We start from the raw sequence: 24898 nt of genomic DNA, 5'->3' as shown, positions 1-24898 counted from the left end.
TGTGTGTGTGTGTGTGTGTCTGTGTGTGTGTGTGTGTGTGTGTGTCTGTGTGTGTGTCTGTGTGCGAGTGAGTGAGTGAGTGAGTGCGCGTGCGTGCGCATGAACTAGCAAAAGAATTATAAATTTCACCGTGCCAATATGAAAATAAAAGGAAAGAAATGTATTCAAAATAAAACAAAAGATTGGAAAAGAAAATCCCCCCTCCCCCATAAAACAAAAAAACAAAAAACGAAGAGAAGAGAAAACTAACCAGAAAACAATAGACACGGAAATAAAAAGAAAAAGAAAACGAGAACAAACAGAGTTACGATCGTCAAGACAAACCAACAACTGATTCCCTCGTGTTAATTGGCAATTTGCTAGTGTAACGGTCAACAGCTGTTCAAACAAGAGGCGACGAAGGTAAGAGCACACAGCCCGGTTGATCAGATTCTGTACTGGGTGACTTTTAGTCGGTGTACGGGTGTGGTCCTGCAAGACAGCTTCTCGTGTATTTGTGATCTGGGATACCTTTAACACGGCAGCCATGAAGATCTTCCTGGTGAGCATTATGTGCATGTGATAACGTATAATTTGGTTATTCTAAGGTGTTGAGGATCTATACCCATATATTTCTAACCAGCATTCGTATTTTGTGCGTGTTTTAAACGTTTAGAATGAATGTTTTTGTTGTAGATCCCGTTGTTTTTCATGTACGGATCGTATTGAAAAGCTGCGATTGCCAACTTGGATTTTGAATTCAAACGAAGTCCTGTTCCGCGCTCTGGCATATGCAATGTACTTTTTTTTCAGTTACGACTTTTTTCTTAATTAGCGGTAAATCGCTAGGGAGGTATAAAAGCGTCATCTAACGCGAGTGACTTTAACGCCTTTGTCAGCCCCGGGAATAGCGCTTGTTTTAAGTTCTCCGAATTACTGAAGCACTTGAAATATGCCTCTTACTGGATAAGAAGCATCCTCCAGTTGTAGATTTTCAAACGGGTATTCTCTGATGGATGATGAAACCCGCGCCTTCAAAACTTTTACTGGTGCCAGTCCTTATTGAATTAGAAAATCTGAAGCTCGAATACAATTTTTGTAATTGATTACTGATAACACTAGGTACTAGTACTCTATTGGGGTTAATTCTGCCTCAGCCTCGTATTTACCGCGGAATGACGAAAAATAACTGCTGTATAACGGGCAACTTAACTCGGCCAGAATTCTTAATGTTTGTTTTCTGTAAGTTGGCACGAAGTGATGATAAACAGGGGCAATCACCCCCATAACCCCCCTGTCTAGGGAATAAAGAGGGTAGGGAAAGTTAGGCTTGGATTTTGGGTTCGTAAGATAAAACGGTTTTGGGATTTCGTCTCTAGAAGGTGCGGCGCTCTCGCTAATATTAACCCTATCACAGCTTTATAATTGAGTCCATGAAGTGTCCTAAATGCCGAAAATATAAACCAAGCACTTCAGACCCTAGAAGAACTGTGGTTCCAGAGGGCAGAGCCCCTTGACCAGGGAACATGTAAATCTTGTTGTATTAAACCCACAGGGGTCCAGGGGTGTGTAGTCCCGCTGGCATATAATACCACGGGGATCTTAGGGGAAAGGCCCCCTGGCTAGGGAATATATAGAACGTAGTGTATAAATCGTGTGGTTAAGGTTAGGTTGGTTAGGGCGTATTGCAAGATTACCACAGGCCTTTTGGATTGTGAAATTCCGTAGAGAAGTTTAAAGTAAAGTTCATTTACAACCCTGGCTATCTGCTCAGACATGGCCAATTGTGATTAAATGTACACATGTTTGACATTGTACAGTAATTGCAGAGTAAAATATATATCATACACCATACAGAAGAATATTATGTTTGTTTTTGCATATGTTTACATAACACCGCTCTTTGTTTACGGCAGTTTTACACACTAAATTTAAGATATAGTACGAGTATATGTTCCAATATGTCGGATGAAATGGAAATAGTTCTTAATACCTCATGTTAGGTGGTCTGACAGGCTGTAACACGTGGCATTCAGAGATAGTGCTCAAGCGTTAGCTTGTTTTCTTCGTTAGGCAACATCTAGATTCATCTGCACTTCTTGCACCGTGCAATAACTACATCAGTGTCTGGTTTGACTTCGGTGCCACCCAAAGGTGGATTTGCTATATCTATACTGATCGTAGTGTTTTGTGGTACAGCTTTTAGGCCTTTGAGTGTTCTTCAAATCTACCAGTTCTTCCTTGAGAACTTTTCAATATATGGGCAAGCCTAGCAAGAGGCATCCCAAGATCTAGTTCAGTGCCTTTGCTGCAGACTTCTGTGCTAGTTTGGTAGTCTAATTTTTTTTTAAGCCAAGTAAGTATATCGAGCTTAACTTTAATGCCATGTCCTCTTCCAACAAGAACTTTCAACGGTTTCACTATCTGCTAGTCTCTTTAGAGAAACGCTCAGGTCTATATAATTTACGTTCATCCTGAGAGAGAAGTCTAGCTCCTGGTGTCCTATGTGAAAGGTGGGTAGTGGTATGATGTATGGCTTGAGAGCCCTTCTCAGCGGAGATGACTAATCCACACTCGGGAGCCCTTGTGAGTTTGTCGAATTATTTGCATCCTCCTTTGTGTGGATGCTGACACATCAGCATAGCTTATAATGGATTCACCATCCCCCAAGTGGAATATCTGCTACCAGCTTGTGCATGAGGACGCCTCCCTGTGGCATACCAAATTAAAAAGATTGCAAAGTGGAACTTCACTCCCCTGAACAAGACGCTTGCAGATCTGTTAGAGATATTCTAAACCAGGTCAATAATTTTTCCCATATGCCAAAGCTTGGAAGACTTTCCATCTATGTCAACCAAGAGTACGGTAGTGTGTGTGGAGTGGTTACCTTGACGAAAACACTTTTCATCTATGGCAAAAGGTGGGCAAATCGATTATAGAGGTACAGGACATAAGAGAATAGGTCGACACATTTTTTAAAGTCCCTATCAAGTTTACCTCGCTAGGACTTAAACAAATGTGATGCCTAACTCATTACTACGAGTAGTCCATGTATTGCTACGCGCATGTGAGAAAGATGATTTTGTAATTAAGTCTGTTTTTTCGAATTCGTGTATGTAATGCATTTGTTTTATTATACTTCGTCTGTCTCTTGGTAATTATTTACGCTATTCTGTACAGTAACCTTGTGCGCATGCGCGTTTTCACCTGGAGATTTGACAGGTCGTGCGACGCCATTGGATGAGAAACGCCGTTGCGAAAGGTTTCATTTTAATCATGTTGCGTCGATTCCTGGTCGCGTTTAAAGCTATACAGTGGATATACGAAACAAATAAGACAACCAAAGCCTAATATTTAAGCCCATAAATGCCGAAAAAAGTGATGAGAAACCAAGCAATTCTGACCATAGATGGAAGCGAAGGTCTTTCGGTATATAAAGGTATGTGGTTTTACCCTGGGGGTCCAGGGACAGAGCCCCTTGGCTAGGGAATATATAGATCGCAGTATATAAATTCCACAGGATTAAGGTTAGGTTGGTTTATTTGGTTATGACGCACTGTAAGATAATCACAGGGTATCTGGATTTTGCGAAATCCGGTAGATTAAGTTTATTTACCACCCTGGCTATCTGCTCAGGCGTAGGCAATCATGATTACAGTTTTATATACATCTGACACAGTACAGTAGTCTGTGACTACTGTAATTGTACATGGTAATATAGAAACATGTCATACATCATACAAAAATAATACGTTGATCTTACCTTGCCGTGTTTACACAAGTTTTTTTGTTTACGGCAGTTTTACATAGTAAATTTAGGATATAGTACGAGTACATCTTCCAGTGTATCAGATGAAATGAAATATTCATAGTTTTTTATACCTCATGTTAGGTTGTCTGAAAGGCTGTATCACATGACATTCCGAGATATAATGCTCAAGCGTTCGCTTGTTTTCTTCGTTAGTGTCTACATTTAGTTTCATCTGTACTTCTTGCACCGTGCAGTTGCCAATACACTGTAACCTAAACGTATTCTGACCATAACCACGTCACATTGTCTGGTTTGACTTCGGTGCCACCCATAGGAGGGCTTGCTATCTCTATACTGATCGTAGTGCCTTATGGTACAGCTTTCAGGCCTTTGAGTGTTTGTCAGATCTACTAGTTCTTCCTTATGAGAACTTTTAAATATGTGTGCAACCCTAGCAAGAGACATCCCAAGATCTATGTTCACAGTATCTTTGCTACAGGCTTCCTTCGCCAATTTGTCGACGTGGTCGTGCTTGGTTATTTATGCCAACATGAGATGGTATCCATACAAATTGAATGTTAAAATTGGGCTCTATTGCACAAGTTACGTTACGCTTAATGCAACTCCATTTCCTCATCGCCACCTGCTTTGAAAGAATTGTCCGAAGAGCACTCTGACAGTCACAGAAAACTACTCCAGAGCCCCGAGACATTACCAATTCCGTTGCAAGGGGTATACCTGCCAGCTCCGTTTGTGTAGTGCTGGCCCAATTTAGCGCACTCGTATTAACTTGATGTTTTAGTAGGGCATTTTTGTATACAGTAAAAGCACAACCAGCTTTGTATCCAGACTGTACGGATCCGTCAACGTAACACTCTTGTACATCGCCCATAGACTGTGTTCTCCTTTACCGTTGCTAATGCAATTTGTTGTAACACGCAGTTATGTACTTTTTTTTTTTTTTTTTTGGTGGTAGACACGTAAGGTGCACGATCAATTTTGAATTTTTCCATGGTGGAATGGATGGACCCTGTGGTATTTTACTAATTTGGACATTGAGCTTTGTAATATTCATGGAGATTTTGTGTATTAGAGGGCGCGTGTGTGTGATTAGTCACGTCTGCTTGCGTGATTTTATGCTGCATTTGTTTTTGGAAGTCAAAGATACAAGGGTTCCCTCTGAGCTTTGACCTCAATTATAGTGGAAATAAATATTATTCTATCAGAGATGGATGGTAGGTTAAGTTCTGACCTCATGTTTACTATCCTTGCTGTTCTCGGGGCCCCGAGGATAATCCTCATGGCTTAATTTTGCACTACCTCCAAGCTATCTATTTCTGATTCCTTACACTGCAACAAGTGCAGTGCATGGTAGTCTACAACTGGTCTTATAAAAGCCAAGTAAAACAGTCTAGCGATCTTAACATTGATGCCATGTTCTCTTCCAACAAGAACGTTCAACGGTTTCAGTCTCTCCCAGTCTCTCTTTTTCAGTGAAAGGATCAGGTCTGCATCATTTATGTTCACCCCGAGATATTTATATTTATGACACATGTCAAGCTCTTGGTCACCTATGCGAAAAGTGGGTAGGGGTATGATACATGGATTGAGAGCCATTGTTTTCTCAGTGGAGATGACTAATCCCCACACATGAGCCCTAGTTGTGAGTTTGTCGAATTATTTGCATACTCTCTTGTGATTATGCTTTGGCACACATGTCATCAGCATAGCATATAATGGATTCACCATCCCCAAGTGGAATATCTGCCACCAGCTTGTGCATGAGGACATTGAACAACATAGGGCTGAGAACTCCTCCTCCCTGTGGCGTCCCAAATTCAAAAGACTGTGTGGTGAAACTTCCCACTCCCCTGAACAAGACACTTGCAGATATGTTCGAAAGAAACATTCTAATCCAGCTCAATAATTTACCCCGGATGCCAATTTTAGACTAAGGTCGATCTGAATATTTGTGGGAAGTGAGCTCAATTTGGACGCTCCAGCCCATTGACTAAGGAGCATGTCTGCTTGTGCAAGAGGACTATGGAACTGCGGGGTGTTTGTTCTTTTGCCTGAGAGTCGATTCATTTTTTTCCAGACCTGACATTGAGGTGTTATTGTTAATGCTTTGTAGGAACTGTTCAAAGTGTTCTTTTCTGAAATGAGTTTTTAAATCCCGTAGATTTGTTATCCTTAAGAAACTGAATAAGATTGTCACGTGTATTGTCCTGCTTGTAGATATCACAAAGCTCCTGAACTCGCTCTTGTTCCCTTAATAGTGTAGGGTCACTGACCCACTTAGGTTGTTTTAGACGTTGTGAATTGTTGCTCTTTAAGGTTTTCTTTGGACGGACCCAGGTGTTTTAGTAATCAGTGACTACTTTCATCATGTCCATGGAGAATTTATCAACACTCGTTACTGTGTAATCGTTATACCAGTCATAAATACGTGATTTAAAGTGGTGCTCAAGGTAAAGAGGAATATAAATTTTAAGCCTATTTGTTTTTGCAGATAGACTATTATCAACTGCGTATCTCGTTACTATTGCAAAGTGGTCTCTGATTAGCTCTATTGCAAGCATGCTTCTGATGTTTCCATGCACAAGATCCCTTCCTATTACATAATCTAGCCTGCCCCCCGCCACGTGAGTTTCCCTATCTGTATCATATACGGTCAGATCTATTGTTCACAAAATTTCGGAACTCTTCGCCATTTTCATTGCATTGACTGTCTCCAAATGTATAATGTCTAGCATTAAAATCCCCCATGCATATTGTGCCGTGATTTTGAAAGTTGGGCAGTGAATCGGTTTGAAACTTTCTACACCTTGCGTATACATTGTACAGAGAGAAGCCCAGAGGCTGTTCGAATATGCAAATGCTAATATTGCACACTATTGTCATCAGACTTCTGCACCAACTTGTGCGGTATGGTGTCACTGACATAAGTCAATAGGCCTGTCATCCCTGTGTTCGTATAGGAGTAGTACCCTCTAATTCTAGGGGCGGTTTTTATTTTAGTGGCTGATGTGAAGGGCTCTTGTAGACAGATAACGTCAACATTATGGTTATGAATGTAGTAGAGCAAGTCATTAATTCTAGGGTTGACACCACGTATATTCCATGAGAGAAGGGTAATTATTTTCTTGTCCCCCATCACACCCTATGATTAGCTGATTGGTCAAATTTGTTTGATAAAGCCCTTTAGTTTGCATATTTCTTGTACAGCATTACATATCTGTGCTGGATCTTGTTTATTTACACTGATTCTGCGCGCTTTCCTCGTATTGATATAAGTATAATCCGTACCTGATATCATTTTCTGAGTGATGTCCCATAGTTCGTCCGTTTCCTCGGCGTTGTTTTCACTGTTACTGTCGTCACCGTTTTTAGATGATTCGGCGATGGTATCTTGAGTAATAACATTGTCACAGACGTTCGTATTTTCGACATCACTAACATCATTAGAAATCATATTTTCCCTGTCGTCTACCCGATCACTTTTTATTTCCATGATCATTTTTCTCATTTCAGCGAGTTCTTGCCTGAAGCTTCTTATTTCCTCAATCACTTCCTTGTTTTGTTCATCACTGGTCACTCCTGTGGCACTGTTTCCTGGTATGGGGAATCCCCCTGGCAGTGGCCGGAATTCCTGTGGGTTGGTGACATCACACGGCACTGGATGGGGTGTGGCTGGGCTGGGCAGGGCATCGCCACTCTGCGGTCGATGGGTACGGTCGGGGCAGCAGGGGGGGGGGGGGGGTGCGCGTGGCGGTTTGTGGGGGCAGTTGCGGTGCCAGGCCGCCACGCCTTGCTCTCCGCACCTGACGCACCTCTTCATGATGTTGCCGGGGTTTCCGTTGTCGTTGTCTTTTTCATTTTTACTTGCAGGACAGTCCTACGTCTGGTGAGCTACTGCGCAAACAGCACAGGCTGTTTCTTTCCTGCAGTATTTGCTATGTGGCCGTAACCCTGGCACTTGTAGCAAACCACAACATCTGAGGTCTACGGTCGAATGGAGCTCGACTCTATGTATCGTCCAAAGAATTTGTGCTCTTTGGGTGGCGGATGTTCTCCACTCCATACAATGACGATTCTATTCAGGGCTTGTCCTTTCTTGTAGATCCTCCCGAGCTTTAAAAAAACCCTTCTTCGGAAACCTGGTAACCAGGTATTCCCCGTATTTTTTGCTTTTGGGTCTATAGTAGTCATTAGTCTGTAGAGAAATTCCTGCGAAAGTCCCATTAATCATGAGGGCCACGTATTTTTGTTGTTCCCTCTTTACATAGACATAGCAAGAGGATGTCCATTTCCCCTGCACCATGTCTAGCGGGCCTTCCTCTTGGAGGGGCGGCAGCTGGCTGACCTCCCTCATCCACTTGATTTTATCAGCTGTAGACGTGTCCTCCGGAAAGGCCAGTCTAATGTAATTTTCCTTTGGGGCGATGGGTTCACGTTGTTTAGTCGTTACTCCGGTTGCATTATTGGTCATGTTGCTGGTGTGGTGTTGCGATGTGGTCTTCACTGTCTTCCTCCTCTTCTGAACGAGTTGGAATCCCTCGTCATCCACATCGGGGTCGAAAGGCGAATCCACACCGTTCATTTCCCTATGTTCAGTGGAATCAATCCCTCCCATAGGGTGGGGGGATGAGGGGAGTGGTAGATGGCAATGCAGCGGCCCTGAGCACATCCCCCTCCCCCTCTATGATGGGACAGCGAGGAGAGCGAGGAGGTGGTTGTCCACTTCTACGGTGATTAATTCCCTGCGGTCGGGCGCGGGGAGGTTGCGAGTGCCAGGTCAAGTGCTGTCACACATACTCACCAGGGCTCGTCAACGGTCATCCGTACAGCACCCTGTTACCCTGGCACTACACTCCGTATTCGTAACTTTTACTGAACACTGTCTTTTCTAGATGCCTTGATCATAGTATCTAACACAATTTGGAGAGTATACACCCACACACACCCTACACAGTTTGGGTGCAGGGACAACCCAGGAGGAATCCTGGTGACGTCCTGCCTTGGTGTTACTTGGCTTTGAACTGGATTCCTGTAGTTTTTCGAAAGTTGGTGCATCGGTCCGTAGACTTTCCTGACGTCCCCACCATCTTCGTTTCACTGGCTAACTGGCCAATTTCCATCGCTTTTATGATTTTTGGGACATTTGGCTCGGGTTTTCGAAAAATCGAATTAAGGTTTCATAATCATTTTCTTCCATTTCTGCAGGTTCCTATTGACACCCATTGTTATCCATTAACCCCCCCCTTTCAACCTCTGGTTCCCCACGCACCCAAGATCGTTGGGTAGAAGAAAAATAATCTGAATTTGGAACTTAGTCTTTGGAAGGGAGCGTCGCTCTCGGTAAGTTACCCTTATTTCAACCGGTTTTGCCCAGTAATTTCCCAGATCTAATTCATGCCCTTCCCTGCTATTGGGACTTGTCTAATCGCCTTAAGATTGTCGGCAGGGAATGCGACGGAGATGATCACCAGATTCTCTTTCATCACAGGAGAACAAATCTGATATATTGTCAGGGAAGATCCGTTTGTCATTTTTGGAAAATTAACTCCAAGCTTGCTAATTGTTTCAAGATAGCTTTTGACATTGCAAACAGAAGTTGACTTAAGGTCCAGAAAAACTGTATGCTTCCCTGCAAAGCAATGTTGTGTACCACGTCCTGATAGAAATCCGTACAGTCTGAGAATTCCCCTTGTAACCTGTACTGAGTGTTTAAAATTATCCTCTAGAACTTGGCATACACGTGAGGTTAGTGAAATTGGGCGGTATTTATCGGTGTTTAGTTTCGGTATAGGGATGAGGAGACTGCGCGTCCAGGGGCCAGGCAGAATACCTTGTGACAACCTGTACATGTGCAAAAGGGAATTACCAAGTACCCGAGCTCAAAGGCAGAAAACATTATAGGTAATTCCGCTGACGTACAGCTTGAGCGTGAAAAGGCATTGCTACATTTGATTTGCAGTTATGTGATACCACAAATTTAGGATACAACATAATTATATCTTCTAAGACAAGCAGATAATATGAAATAGTTGCAGACCACCTAGCATGAGGTACAGAGAACTACGTAACACATGGCACTAAGATACAATGTACAAGTGTTAGCTTGTATTCATTAGTTTACACTTAGTTTCTTTATTGCAAACTGTACTGACGTCAGTACAATCCATATCCAAGCCTGATTCTTGCAGTCACAATATAATTGTCTTGTTCTTGTTTTATATATCTTGTTTTATGAATCTGACCTAAACCGGTCATAGTGCTTTGTTACAGCTTTCAGGGCGTCAAGAATTAATCAGCTCGGCCAAGGCCTCTTTGAAGGAAGCTTTAATAACCTATAAAAGCCTAGAAAAGGGTACCCCAAGATCTATATCCACACTTTGTTAGTCACATGGAGACTTTGCTAGGCGATTAGCATGATCATGCCTAGGGATTCCAACATGCAGTGAAATCCAGTGTCATGGCCTCATTTTGCACGATACACGTTTATCCTGATGTCATTTGCAATATTTCCTGTATATTTGTCTAGTGTTCAGAGCCTGGAGAGCAGAAAATTACCCCTGAGTTTGATTCAATAGAAATAAGGTGGCCATGAGTATTCCTGCCAACTCTGTTTGCGTAGTGCTATCCCAGTCATGATCACTCCTACAATCCTGGTGCTGCAAAATATTTATATACAAAAGCGCATCTTGCCCTGCTCCCAGTCTGCAGGGATCCGTCAGTGCAGCATTCGTGCATTGGACAGTTTCAAGATGCTCATTTATAATTGCAAGTGCATACTGCTTAAGCATAGCAGGGGGGGGGGGGGGGGGACTGTCTTTTGGAGCTGTCGTGTAGTATACACTTAGGTCCAACAGTTTCCAGTGGTACAGAACGTCCATGTAGGATCTTGGTTATGGGTATTTACATGTTACTTGTACCCATGGATTTGAGTGAATGTCAGCTCGCTCATCTATTGTTTTGTCTTTGGAACTCTGTACAATGGAGGGGTTCTCTAATTGATTTGACACTAAATGTCGTATGTATGTATATTTCGTAAACAGAAGGTAAATTAAGTTCTGTTCTCATATTCACACTCCTTATTCTAGGGGCACAAAGAATGCTCCTCATTGCTTCAATTTGTGCATTTTCTAAACTAGTCAACTGATCCCTTGAACAATACTAGGTGCAATTCATGATAATCTGACTTGTGTATGACAAGTTAATTTCGCAATATTGACATTGATACCATGGTCTTTGCCCACAAGTGTCCCAAGTGGCTTCAGTCGCTTCCACATCCTTTTCAGGTTTCTGATGAACTCTGCATCATTACCAATCATCCTGAGGTATTTGTACTGGTGGCAAAGATCTAGCTCCTTGTCATTTATATGAAACCTTGGCAGGGGGATTCTCTTGGTTAAGTGCCTTGAGTGTCTTGATAATCTAGACAAAACAATAGCCCTTACTGAAAGTAATTTATAATCTCTTGCATCCTCTCCTCGGATGAGGATTTAAGGCAAATATCATTGGCATAGCAAATAATGGAGTCATTGCCTGCAAGTGGTATATCGCCCAGCAATCTATGCCTTAGGATATTGAATAGCATGGGACTAATTACGCCTCCCTGAGGTGTGCCAAGTTCAAATGATTTTGAGTTCTCTTAATGCCCCTGAAGGGAACCTGAGCCGATCGATTCGATAGGTAAATTTGAATACCAAAACTAGCTAGTTGCTCGGGGATAATTTGTTTGCAATATCAGACATTTAAGATCAAGAAATGCGGTTTGCATGCCTGGGTTTAAGTATTGATACTTTGTAAGAATTGTTCCCAGTGTTTATTATGAATCGGTTTTTAATTCTTTGAATTCTTTGTTGGCTTAAAAAAAAAAAAAGAAAGAAAAAAGAAGCAGATTATCTGTCGTCTTATTATCTTTAACATTTACCAAGCTCCTGAACCCGTGTAGGTCCCTTGGATAGTCATTGATCCACCTCGGTGCATGGGAAGCATGTGGCTTCTTTTTCTTTGAGAGTTTTCGTGAACAGTCCCATGTTATAGTTGTCAATGACAACTTTGATTAGATCCTGAGAAAAATTAAAGTTGTTTCATAGGTGTTCTACCAGTTATAGGCCCGTGCTTTGAAGTGATGCTCCAGGTCTGGTGGGATGATTGAGCCAAGGTGATTTCAAGGGCTGAGTCGCTGTCTGAAGTATAGTCTGTTCGTATTGCAAAGTGGTCACAACTCTTGTACCAGTGACGTACAGACATAACCATGAACTAATGTTTTGCTTGATACATAGTCTAACCTGCCACCTCCCAAATGAGTCTCTGCTTCTGTGTCGTATACTGTCAGTGATCTCCTATTGATGAAATACTTATTCTTCCCCATTACTATTACGTTGGTTGTCTCCAAAGTGTGGGTGCCTTGCGTTGAAGTCGCCCATACATAACGTGCTTTGGTCGTGAAAATTGGGGAGAACTGGCCAGAAATTTAGAGTATCTGGCATATACATTCTTCTTTGTATTGGCTCTAATGAGACTTCTCCATAGAGCTCTGTCCAGTACCTCTGCCTCGGCTAGATGTTTCTCCCTCATATCTTTTTGAACATCCTTCCATCTGGTCTTAGGCCTTCCTCTTGGTCTGTTTCCCTCTATTTCCATCTCCATTGCCTGTCTTCCCACATGATCTTCGTTTCTTAGGTGTTCATACCATCGCAGTCTTGATTCATGAACATTCTTTAAATTGTTACCTTAAGTGATCCTGTTATATAGTTATTCCCTATGCAGTCCATCTTTGTTACCCCCACCATCCATCTGAGCATTTTCATTTGAGCAACATCCAATTTTCTTTTTAACTTTTCTCAGCAGTGCAGTTTCTAAACCTTAGGTCATAGCTGGTCTGAACAGACTTGTGCAACTTTCCCCTAACTTTACAGGCACTCTTATCGCAGATCACTCTCGAAACCTTTCTCCAATTATTCCAACAATTATTGTTGATCTTCTGTGTCCGTTGTGAAATACTGTCTTTTTGCTGCTTATCTTCATCCCTCTACTCTCCAATGTAGTTCTCCATCCTTTCTATCTTCCTCTGTAGCTCCTGCTTCGTCTCCGCTAACACGATGTCAGCATACAGTATGCACCATGGTGGCGCTTCACGCACTTCCTCTGTCATCACATCCATAACATTGAACAGTATTGGGCTGAGGGCCCGAGCCTTGGTGCAAGCCAACCTTAACCTCAAACCCATCTGTTATTCCAACTGTGCATCGGACCTTGGTGGTAACATTCTTATAAGTTTCTTGAATCATTCTCACACATTTGTCTGTCACTCCTCGCTTGCGCATACATCTCCACACTTCCTGTCTAGGCACTCTATCATATTCTAGATCTATAAACATGTGTAACACTTTTTCTTTTCTCGATACTTTTCCATTGTTTGTCCAAGGCAAAATATCCTGTTTTCTTGTCCCCCCCCATCACCCCCTATAATTAGCTAATTGGTCAAATCTGTTTGAAGTCCTTTATTTTGCATGTCTTGTATTGCATTACATGGTTCCTTTCCCCCCCCCCCCCCCCAAAGATTCTCAGGCATTTTCCTCATTGATATTTTACGTATAAATCTTTGTATAAACCATGTGGTCACAGGACTTCTATATCTAGGGCTCCAACCCCCCCCCCCCCCAAAAAAAAAAAAAAAAAAAAAAATCACCCTTAAATTTAATATGCAAATCTGGTTGAAGTGAGGGTGGTTGGGATGTGAGGAACTTCTGACGAAATTCAGCAGCTGGAACACGATTATTGTACTTCACTGAATTTAGTGTTATCCCTGAAATCATACGTTTCATTGAATTGGTTTTCGCCAGATTGTCCGTAAAGAATTCGGAAACACAAGTAACACTGCCAACAAACTTCACTTTTGGAACTAGCAATGAACACTGACAACAGAATCGTCAAATCTTGCCGGTAGATGGCTTCTCATGCGTGTCAAAAGTATAAAAGTGGTATATATTCAGAATATCTTACGCATGACTGATTACGACGAAAGTGATGACAATGGATTTGACTTGCCTTCTATTACCTATAAGTAGAAAATTTACTAAACCCCCAAACCCCCACATTCCTGGTGCTACTGCCCTCCTGCCTATAAAGGAAGTTGGACAGCAGCTCCACATGGTGGGTTGCATTTTGCAATAATGATCAATTGTTTATTCATATTTTACCACTGGTACTATTCCTGCCTTCTACTATCAGGGAGGGGAGGGCGGGGGGGGGGGGGGCTTCACGTGCAGAGCTGTCATGAGTAAAGGCATGGTTACTGGATGCGCTGTGATTGGTTGTCATGATTATGCTTGCAATAGGAAGCTTCCAAAGAAAAGCCATAGTAATCCCATTTATGAAAAAAAAATTGGATTCGTATTCCAGATTTGTCATTACATTTGCATGTGACATAAATATTAATGCCAAGAACGGTTTTAAAGATTTTAAAATATGTTTAGGTTGCTGCAAATATTGTAGTAAATTCAAATCCACTGTTATTTCCTATCAAGTGTTCTGTCATTAGCAATCCTCATTTTTGTTCGCTTATGTTAGCGAGAGCTACGCACAAGAATAGAGGGAATTAGTTTATGATTTGCGAAGTTCTAGCTTCGCCTGGGCCTTCTAAATATGGCCCGGCCTGTGTCGGCTTTTTACGGCTGACACTCGGTACTTACCGTGGCGGTGGGATTGCCAACAGCCGCTCCTGCCGCCATGGTGTAATAACATCGCACAACCTCTTTACCAGCACGGCGGCTGTTGTAGGCGGTCCCTGTCTCAGGAATTGTGTGTGCTCACAATTGTCTAAGTAGTGAACTAGCGTGGCGTTCGGCTCGCTACAGTGCATGCAGCACCTCTTCGCGTTCAATTGTAATAATCTCCCATGCACAGTGGTAACCTAGGCGCATTCTGTGAAGAATGACTTCGGTACCTCTGATTATTTCAGAGCCAGTGGTTCATAGCCTGTGGCGAATAGAGGGAAATGGACACTGCCATCTTATAGAGCATGAGATATGGTAATAAACACAGGTACAGCTGCAGTAACCTATTTATCGTAAAATGAAAATGTGCTACATGTCACCGCTGAGACTGTCAACAATATCCTCACCTGTTCTTAATGTAGCGTTTTCTGTAATTTGTGGTGGGTGGGGCACAGGGGAGGAAATGTTAGGTTTGGAATCTTGGGTTTGCATGATAGCCTGATTTTGGGACCTCGTCTCTGGAGGGTGCATTGCTCTAGGTAACAAATACCACGGTGTTTGAGGCATAAAGAATTAACCTGTATTTTTTTATATCTATCGACACGGACGTCATATCCTATCTACTCCGTCGTTGCTACTTGGCATCCCTCCATTTTTTGCTCCGTGGCGTTTGTGAGAGCGGCTTCTAACCAGTCGATTAAATTTATTTAGTGATTAACAGGTTAGATGTTGGTACCCTTTTAAACCATTATATGCTTTCCAGGTGTCGCTGCAATTGTTCACCATTCTCGATTAATCAGTTAATTTGTCTGCAATATTTTTTACTTTTCGCACCTAAAATTGATCAAACCCTGTTCCTGTCAATTTTATTTCTCGCCACAATACTAATGGTAAATTGGACGAATCTAACATCAGCTGCCGGTGATCTATAACGTTAATTGGTTATGTCATGCAAGGACTGTGTACACAGGGTGTGATATGGTAGGGCATAGGCGAAAAGCGTGTAACCTATGTCGTCTTGGACCACTCGGCACACGCACCCCTTGTCCTCGCAGTGGCGAAAGAATCCCCTCTGTATGTATGTGGGAATGCATAAGGACATTTGACTTGACTTGACTACTAATTGTCAAAAAAAAAAAAAAAAAAAAAAAAAACAGAATTGGTCGTCACCAATGACCATGTAAGACAGATGAAATAAAGTGATTTAAGCCTTAATTATTGAAGACTTAAAGTAGTTGGTACTGTAACAATTGTCATGAAACTTAGATAAGAGTTAATTTTACACTGAATTAATTGCGAACGGTATGAAATCTTAGTAGCAGAGCTAATAATTTTCATATCTAAAAAGTTAGTTATTGAAGCAAATGCATCTGACACGCTGGCATTCCGATGATATTAAGGGTTTGATAATTCTCCCTGAGTAAGTCACCGGTCAAGTTAATCAGTGTTCCATTCAAAATAACACCAGCTTATTAAGAATGAAATGCATGAAAAAAAAAATATATATATATATATATATATTCTTCATAACTGAAATGATTTTACTCTAGTATTATATAAATGATTTAGGCAAAAATAAAAAAAAACTAACTCCATCCACTGCTGGACAGTCTCCCAATTTTTTCCAACCTTGTCTGTCTTGCAATTTGTTTTGGCGTGACGAAATGACAAAATATGGGGTCCATCTTGTTGGTTCGGCCATTGGCCTTTTACCTATAGCTCAGTCTTTGTCCATCTGTAGTCCTGTCTCCGACATTTTTTATTTTATGCTCCCAAGCATATCTTCAACTTTTTGTTCCCTGATCCTCGTCGCCCTCATATTATATCTTAGGGTAATTCCCAGCATCAATCCTTCCATACCTCTCTGGCTACTTGTTAGTTTCCTCTCCAGTAATTTGGTTGTAGGTTAGTCCATGTTTCTGATCCACAAGTCATCACTTGGAGGGTGCACTGGTTAAAGCCTGCTATTTTATTAACATAATGGCAAGGAGCCTTTTGGGTAACTGTTTGCTGAAGGCACTCCAGCCTACTGATGCATTGCTTAATTTCCTCTTTGCAAGATGTTTGTCTGTACGAGTTGCCCTAGGTATATATATTCGAATTGAACTCTGTTGTTGAACATGATCTTAGTCGTAGACTTTCTGACTACTCGAATTGTTTTAGTGGCTGCATTTCATTTGCAGATTCACTGAAGAGAACAATATCCTCTGCAAATCTTTGTTTAGGTATTCATCTCCTATTTCGATACCTTTTAGCATTCCATTCTAGCTTCGTAAACATTTCCTCAAGTCAAGCTGTAAAGTTTTGGTGAGGGTGTCGCCCTGACTAACACCAATTTTAATTGGTATTTTAATGGTTTCCGTGTGGTTGCTGTCATTGTATATGTTTCCAATATTTCACAATATACCTCTTACTCCGTCTTCGGGTAGCTGCTAGTACTACTATTTGTGCATATAATATGTTTTTGCACATGTATGTGAGCACATATTTTTGAGTAAATTAGTGTCCACCCATGTATGCATACACCTGTATATGCATTTCATATAGCTACACTTACACATTCATATATAATTATATACTCATACACTCGCTCTTGCCGCATACGTGCTTGTATATAAATTTAGATGCACATGTGTATTGCTTGTCTTGTATACACACACACACACACACACACACACACACACACACACACACACACACACACACACAATGGACACGTATACACATACGCATACATGCGCGCACTATACCCCTGCGCACTTCCATGCATTTGCGCTCATACTCGTATACAAACGTTTGAACAGTCTCTGCATGAGCGCACATAATGGAGATGGTATGATGTTAGTATGTATAAGGATTAGGTTTGTAGTTAAAGTTAGGAAGGTTTAATATTTGGCAATCTTTCTGAGAGGTATTGCATTCCTTAGATGTTGGTAAGCCTACCGGCGTGCGCCCTCGTCCGAGCGCGGCCACCGGTCGCGTGGTCATCGAGGTGCCATCACTTGAATTACGCTTTGTTAATGCATTGTTTATCCGCCGGATCTTCGGACAAATAAGAATAAGTCCGATATACGAAGCTGAGCCTCGCCCGGGCTATACCCATGAGGGGGGAGAGTTATTACTACTTATCACTGTTTCCATCTTCTGTGGCACTCTGACCATTGGGACCTCTTACTAATTTAGCACGGTAATGGAGCCTAGTATTCCTAGTTCTCTCCTGTCGGTGAACAGTGAGGACCTGACAGCAATCTATTTGCTAGTTATAGCACCACCAATTTGCAGTAGCGAAAATTTGTCCACGAACACGATGTTTGATACAGACTCCAGATACATACACAAGGGTACGCACCTGCGTACTACCACGTACCCCATAGTGGTTACAAGAAACCACTTTATTATCTGGCAGGTCCAGAGGAAAACTCGGTATCTGTTTAACCGCTTTATTGTGAAACAGACACGTAGTAGAAATGGGTAACTTATGGCGAAGACGGCGTAAGCTTCTACGGGAGGAGAGGGAAGGTGTGTGTGCAGCTCAAGGGCCGGACTGTTTCTGAATCATCTTGGGACAGGCTGGGTCACTCTTCCCTTATCCTTTGACCAGGCCGGCGGCGTGTTCCCCTCAAGGCGCATCCTGTTATTCTGGAGTGAGGTCAGGTCAACCAGCTGCCCAGCATGTCCTTAAATAAGTACTGCGAAGGTTAGGAATGGGGAAAGGTGACGGAACGGTCACCTTATTCAGACGCCGAAAATCACAGACGGGACGAAAGCCATGATGACGCTTCGGCACCAGCAGCATCGGCGCTGACCACGACCTAGTCGACGGTTGAATTAGCCCTTGTTGCAGCATACCGCGCACTTCCTCCAGAATCTGACGCCTGCTGTGCGGGATCTTGTATGCCGGAATATACACAGGCTTGGGTCCATTCTCTAGAGTAATGGTGTTCTACCATACGTGTTCTGCCTAACTGACAGTCATTGGTCGGTAAAATGTCGGAATTGATTTAACAACTTCCTAAAATCTCCTTACCCTCGCTAAATGCGAATGGACCCTGCATAGCCTTTGCTAATGCTGCAGTGAATGGGTCAGCTGAATCGGGGGACGTGGAAGAAATCGTCAGAGAAGGCTGACGCTGGCAGTTCAAATTCAGCTATCAGATCTGTAATCTGTCTATTAACCTAACACCTATCGATAGACAAGGGGGCAGGTGTTAAGTTCATCACATGGACTTGTGCACTCCCATCCCTCAAGGTATACAGAGAGGGAAGAACACCTGTCCCCTTTACTCTACAACTTTCAGGGAGGACCAAACATGTGCCATATTTACCTGCCGAGGCCGTCACATTAATCAAAACGTCATGGAAAGGCGGAATTACTACAGATTCCCGCGCCACTAAGTGCGCCAGACTATCATTGTCAACCCACCTCTTATGCTTGGATGAGCGGGATGTATGAGGTGTGGCAGCGAGATGTGTGTGCGAAGTACCTGTAGCATGCTGAAATGAAGTAATTCCATGACGAACAGAACGAGACCTAGAAGGAATCGTAGAAGTCAAGGAATGTGAGGGAGTTGGAGGAGAGACAGCCCCCCTGTCTCTCCTCCACCTCCCTTACATTCGTTGGTCGTTGCGGAGAAGAAACAGGGGAGGGAGGGGAGGAGAGTGATGTATCTGAGCGTGTGGTCATGTATGATGGATGATTCAGCCGAGACGCGTCGGTGCTTGTATTAGAAGCGGAAACAAGCATGCTAGGGTGAAAGGGGTCCGGGTGTTTCCAGAGGGAACTCGGCTCATTTAGCTTATAAATCTGACCTTGAATTTCTACCTCATTCTGCTGCGGTCACAAAACCATACCAGAACGATATAGAAAATCATGACCAAGAAGCATGTGACTACGACGAACTGATGAGGAAATTTGATGTTTCCAAACCTCAAAGTTACATACGTAGTGCCAACTACACCTAGCTGAGATCCTGTTATGCCTTTAACACAAACATTGGCTGACAATACCGCAGACGAGAGCTGAAAATCCTTTAATACCCGTTCGCTCACGAGACTGACGCAACTTCCCGTATCAATTGAAAAGTAGGCGCCTTTCCCTTTAAGCTTACCAGGTAGGAGAGGGGGTCCCGTTCCTGTGTTCGGTATACCAGCACTAGCAACACGAAACCGAGAAGACGACGCAACTACACCGGAGACCAATGCACTTCCTCTCCTGGTTCGAAACCTATTATCTCTTCTTCTAAAAAAAAAAATTGACCACTCGCTTATTATAAGCTCCTTCATTGTTCATTTTCGCGATAAACTTAAGGGTGATCGCCACCTGATCCGGGAACCACGTACTCCTTAAAAGCGTGACCCTGCCTGTTACAGTACGGACAGAACTGTTTAGCAGAGCACCCAGATGGACGATGCATCCTCAAGCATCTACGACACTGCCCAGGTTTTGGTGCCGAGTTAGCCACGTGCGCTCGTGAGACTTTACGAGCAGCTACCGAGGGCGAAGGCGCTACAAAGTACTGCGCTCCAGAGGGAGGCTCCGGATGCGCACGCAAGGGTGAGGGAGGGGGGGGGGTTGCTCTGAGCAGCGGTACGCAGGCGCAGGAGAAGCACGTCTATTTCCTGCTTTCCGCACCGGCGGTTCACTCCGCCAAGAGTTATATTTATAATGATTTCCCTTGTTTTTCCCTGATCTGACAACATTCGTAACCACCTGCACATTTCCACCTTTGTCTGACATCTCATTCGCGAGGACTTCAGGAAGCTTATCGAATGAAGTAACTTTATCCCAAACTCGTTTGCGCACAGCTGGAGAGATTGAAGAGACTAACCACACTTTTGCAAAATGCTCAAGAACTGACGCGTGCGATGCGCTCTGTGAAACATTGCTGCAGGCACACCGACGCGTCTGAGCCCGAGATGGACTGCGCCCACTGCATGAGCTTCACATGAAATTTATTTAAATAAGATGAAAGATCATCTTTTGAAAAGGAGGTAGGTTTGACCTCTAACAACTCTACCAGTCGTAAATGATGATTATCCGTCTGCCTCGAGAATGTTGAAGTGAAAATCTTTAAACATTCCATACGACTTTCGATCATCCGGCAAATGGTTAAAAGAATCAAGCGCTTACGCCACTCTGGGAATTTCGTGGTTAAGGCGCATTCTATGCGCCACGAGGCACGATGTCGCATAATGCTCATAATCCCGCTTAACCCCTGAATGGATTACTGTGTCTTCCACATCCGCGAAGAATTGGTCAACAGAGACGTTAGAGCCTGAGAATTTTGACGCTACATTGTACATCGTGGGAGCTATGCCGGGACCCATGGTTGATGCAGCCGTAACAAGGATGAGGCCAGAGGAGGGGGTAGAGCTGGAGAGGAAATGTTTTCGGTTTGTGTGACAAGAGAAAGAGGGGAAACTGAATCAAAAGTAGATAGTGAAGGAGAAGACGAGTGAGAAGTAGTATGAGAAGAGTCCGAGGCCTTAGGGGAGAAACCTAGTGAAGTCTGCAGAGCCTTCACGACAATCTACTTTGCACGAGTATTTTCAGATGGAGGAGAGCTCATCAGAGAATTAAAAAAACAGAAAAGAATCCAACAGTAGTACGCCAAAATTACTTTGTATTGAAATACGCGACTGTGTTATAGGATAAAAAGAAAAGAAATGCTTGCATTAATTCCCCGTTTTCGCGCACAACACGACCTTCCGTTTCCCTACATACCTAAGCACTTGTACATATAAAAGAATGACTGGCTCGTAGCACACAAATGGGAGGACATGGGAAAAAAAAAGACCCTTGTGTACTTACGCGGTCCTGTAGTCTGCTGACGACGATTCTTGAGCGGAGGTAGGAACGCGAGTTCTACCACCCTGAACACCAGCTATAATGGTCTCATTCAATTATACAAGAAACCACTATTATCTGGCAGGTCCAGAGGAAAACTCAGTATCTGTTTAACCGCTTTATTGTGAAACACACGTAGTAGAAATGGGTAGCTTGTGGCGAAGACGGCGTAAGCTTCTACGGGAGGAGAGGGAAGTTGTGTGTGCAGCTCAAGGGCCGGACTGTTTCTGGTCTTCTTGGGACAGGCTGGGTCACCCTTCCCTTATCCTTTTGACCAGGGCGCCGGGTGTTTCCCTCCAGGCGCTTCCTATTATTCTGGAGTGAGGTCAGGTCAACCAGCTGCCCGGCATGTCCTTAAATACTGAATGTCACACTTCGTCTGCATCGTTGGTTCACTCTGCCCCGATCTGTTATATTTGACCGTTTCCCTTGTTTTCCCCTGTTCTAACTACATTTGCAACCATCTGCACATTTCCACACTTATCTGACATTTCATTTGCATGGACTTCAGTAAGCTTAGCAAATGAACCCCTGTCATCTTTATCTCAAACTCGTGACTCATAACACACAAATGGGGGAGACACAAAAAAGAAAATTGTACTGTGTACTTTTATTTTTCTATTTCTATTGTGGTAGAAAAACCCACAATGTAAAACTAGATTTATTGTAAGTGAGACTACAGTTTCGGAAACCACCTGGATTCCATCCTCAGGTCCTTAGGTCTATTTCTATTGTATAAGCACTTCATGCAAAACATGCGCGCGCGCACGTATGTATGCACGCAAATAATGCTAAGGAAAGTCCCAAAATGATTGACAAGTATCGTCTATCGCCTGCGATAGTCCTCGTCTAGCATATTTAGCGTTAATCCTATATATGGTGCAGGTAATTTGGAGGGTGAAACTTGCACACCACCACCCTTGCTGTATCCTTATGGACCTAGTTTAAATAATTCAAATATACAAGAAACCACTATATTATCTGGCAGGTCCAGAGGAAAACTCGATATCGGCTTCATTGCGAAACAGACACGTAGTAGCGGAGATATCGTAAGTGATAATAAGTGTCGAAGAAGGCGTCAGCTTTTACGGGAAGAGAGGGGAAGGTGTGCACAGTTCAAGGGCCGGACTGTTTCTGATTCATTTTGGGACAGGCTGGGTCACTCGTCCCCTATCCTTTGCCCAGGGCGCTGGCCCCCGCAGGCGTGTCCCCCTCCAGGGCGCATTCTGATATTCCGGAATGAGGTCAGGTCAGCCAGCTGCCCCCGGCGTGTCCTTGAATAAATACTGAATATCACACCTAGGCATTTGTATATTTAAGAAATGACTGACTTATAGCAGGCATGGGGTACACAGAAAGGAAACTTGTACTATGTGTACTTTTATTTTTCTATTTCTATTGTGGTAGAAAAACCCACAATGTAAAACTAGATTTATTGAAAGTGAGACAACAGTTTCGGAATCCACCTGGATTCCATCCTCAGGTCCTCAGGTCTATTTCTATTGTATAAACACTTCATACAAAACATGCGCGCGCGCACGTATGTATGCACGCAAATAATGCTAAGGGAAGTCCCCAAAATTATATGATGGACGAGAATTGTCTATCGCCTGCGATAGTCCTCGTCTAGCACATTTTGCGTCAATCCTGTATATGGTGGAAGGAGAAAGTTTGTACAAGTATCCCTGCATGCCGCCGAACTCGTCATCCATTAAGTCAGAGGAATCATCCCCGCATATGATGGACGATGTTGGTGGGGGCGGATGGGAACTCTCGTTTGCCCAAATACCACCGCATGCCAACGAGCTATCGTCGCCCGATAAGTCGATGAGAGGAATCGACAGACTGCTGCAGGGATCGCGACTAGTCCGACGGTTGCGAAGGCTTCTGCATCCTCCCAGGGCAGCACGCAGGCGAGGAGGGGCTTCACTCAGGCAGGAAAGCATACGGCTGTAACGACACAGGCTCCTCCCTAACATTTGCATCGCTCGCACACAATGGCGGGTTAGAGGATATCTGTGATGGGTTATGCTGTCCTTTATTTTATTATTTTTTAGATGCTGCATTCGATAACCCCGCTCCAAAACTGCAACAAAGAAAAGGAGCTCATTGACACTTGAATTAGAAATGGTAGCAACACAAATATGTGTATCTGATAAGGACCAAAATCCTGAACATCCTTGCTTTCCCAAAAGTCCACCTCCTCCAAATATCGACATCCTCTTGGTATATTTTGAGGACTGTATGACGCATCAGCTGACCTGCCTCTTGTACAGTACTTGTTAGTCTCTTCAACCAATCACGACGAAAAAAATTGGAAGGGGGGGGGGGGTAGTAATTGCCTAACTGCAGAAATTACTTGCAATTCCTTTTGCTTAAAGATCAATTGCAAAATAATCTTTCTCAACAAGGCATCTTAGGAAGGTTACAAGAGTTTTGTATAGATACTATCATTTTTCCACGAGATCATTTTAAATAGCAGTGTAGAATCTTCTTAATAAGATCTATGATAATCATAATACTGGTTGATAAAGCCTTGCAATCAAGGAGAATAGACATGAGGTTTGATCCCCTAAGTTGCAGAGATCTTATTTGATTTTAGGGTATCGCTTACATATATGCAGACTCCACCTCTACGTCCTGCATCACATCTGTAGACGTGAAAGATTGGGATGCTGATGAAACTGCTTGATATTTCTTGGTGAAGCCAAGTTTCACTGATACACAAAATCAATGTTTCTCTCCTTAATTATCAATTTGAGTTCTTCGAAATGACCGAGGAGGGACTGTACATTGATGTGTTCTATTATGATGGTGTTTAGTGGTTCGACCGCCGGATTTATAACGTCAAACATTCTGCTCGCTTTTGTACTTGTTTCTATTTAAAAATACTTTTTCATTGTTGGGAAAGATGTCGGACTCTAAGAAAAGATCTGGTTCTATATCTTTGCCCCTTATAGTGACTGTGAAGCTAGAGTAATAATCATGTCATTTTAGTTTTGAAGGCTTTGACATTGGAAATTTGGTTGAAATTATTTTCCAGGAAGTCTTTAATATCGTCTTCATTTGTCTGGGTGGCAACTCGTTATAAAGGTACACTACCTGAGGACGGTCGGCACCTTGCAAGGGTTTTGGCGAGGGGCGTTCCTCCCTTGTTTTTCTTCTTTGTTTTCTAGAGTTGACTTGAACGAAACCTTCATCTTGTTGGGGCTGCGGCTGCTCGTTTGTTTGTTTCCGCTCGTTCCGCTCGTTCCGCGTAGTTGTTGATGATGAGCTGTGGTGTTTGTGGAGCAGGAGGGGTAGAAGGGGGGGGGGCAGGTACTCCAGGCACGTGGTGGTGTGTCGTATCTTCCCACTGGCGATTTGGTTGGAGATGTTTTTGCTTGTTTTTCCTTTTACTGTTTCTAACGTAGTTTCTCCTAGGTGTGACTTGTGTAGAGGCTTCGTTCCTCATACCGGTTGGGGTATGAGTCAGCGATGTTTTTGGGCAGACGCTTGCGTGGCTCCGGACGAGGGGTGGCTGGCGCGTCAGCAAGATCGTGAGTCTGCTGGGTCAGAGTGAGTAGTGGGGACGGAGTGGCGGGGGAGGGT

At 43.2% G+C, this 24898-nt stretch overlaps 1 protein-coding gene across 1 annotated transcript in view; it reads left to right on the top strand.

The window, feature by feature from the left end:
• Positions 1–393: 393 nt before the first annotated feature.
• LOC125039107 overlaps positions 394–24898 on the top strand; it is a 37349-nt gene continuing 12844 nt past the window's right edge. Inside the window, exon 1 of the mRNA XM_047632841.1 lies at positions 394–541. Coding sequence (XP_047488797.1) covers positions 527–541 — 15 coding nt within the window. The 5' untranslated portion in view covers positions 394–526. The remainder of the gene's footprint in view (positions 542–24898) is intronic.

Source organism: Penaeus chinensis, chromosome 26, assembly GCF_019202785.1.
Source record: "Penaeus chinensis breed Huanghai No. 1 chromosome 26, ASM1920278v2, whole genome shotgun sequence".
Lineage (NCBI taxonomy): Eukaryota > Metazoa > Arthropoda > Malacostraca > Decapoda > Penaeidae > Penaeus > Penaeus chinensis.
This window is presented reverse-complemented; position numbering and strand designations above follow the sequence as displayed.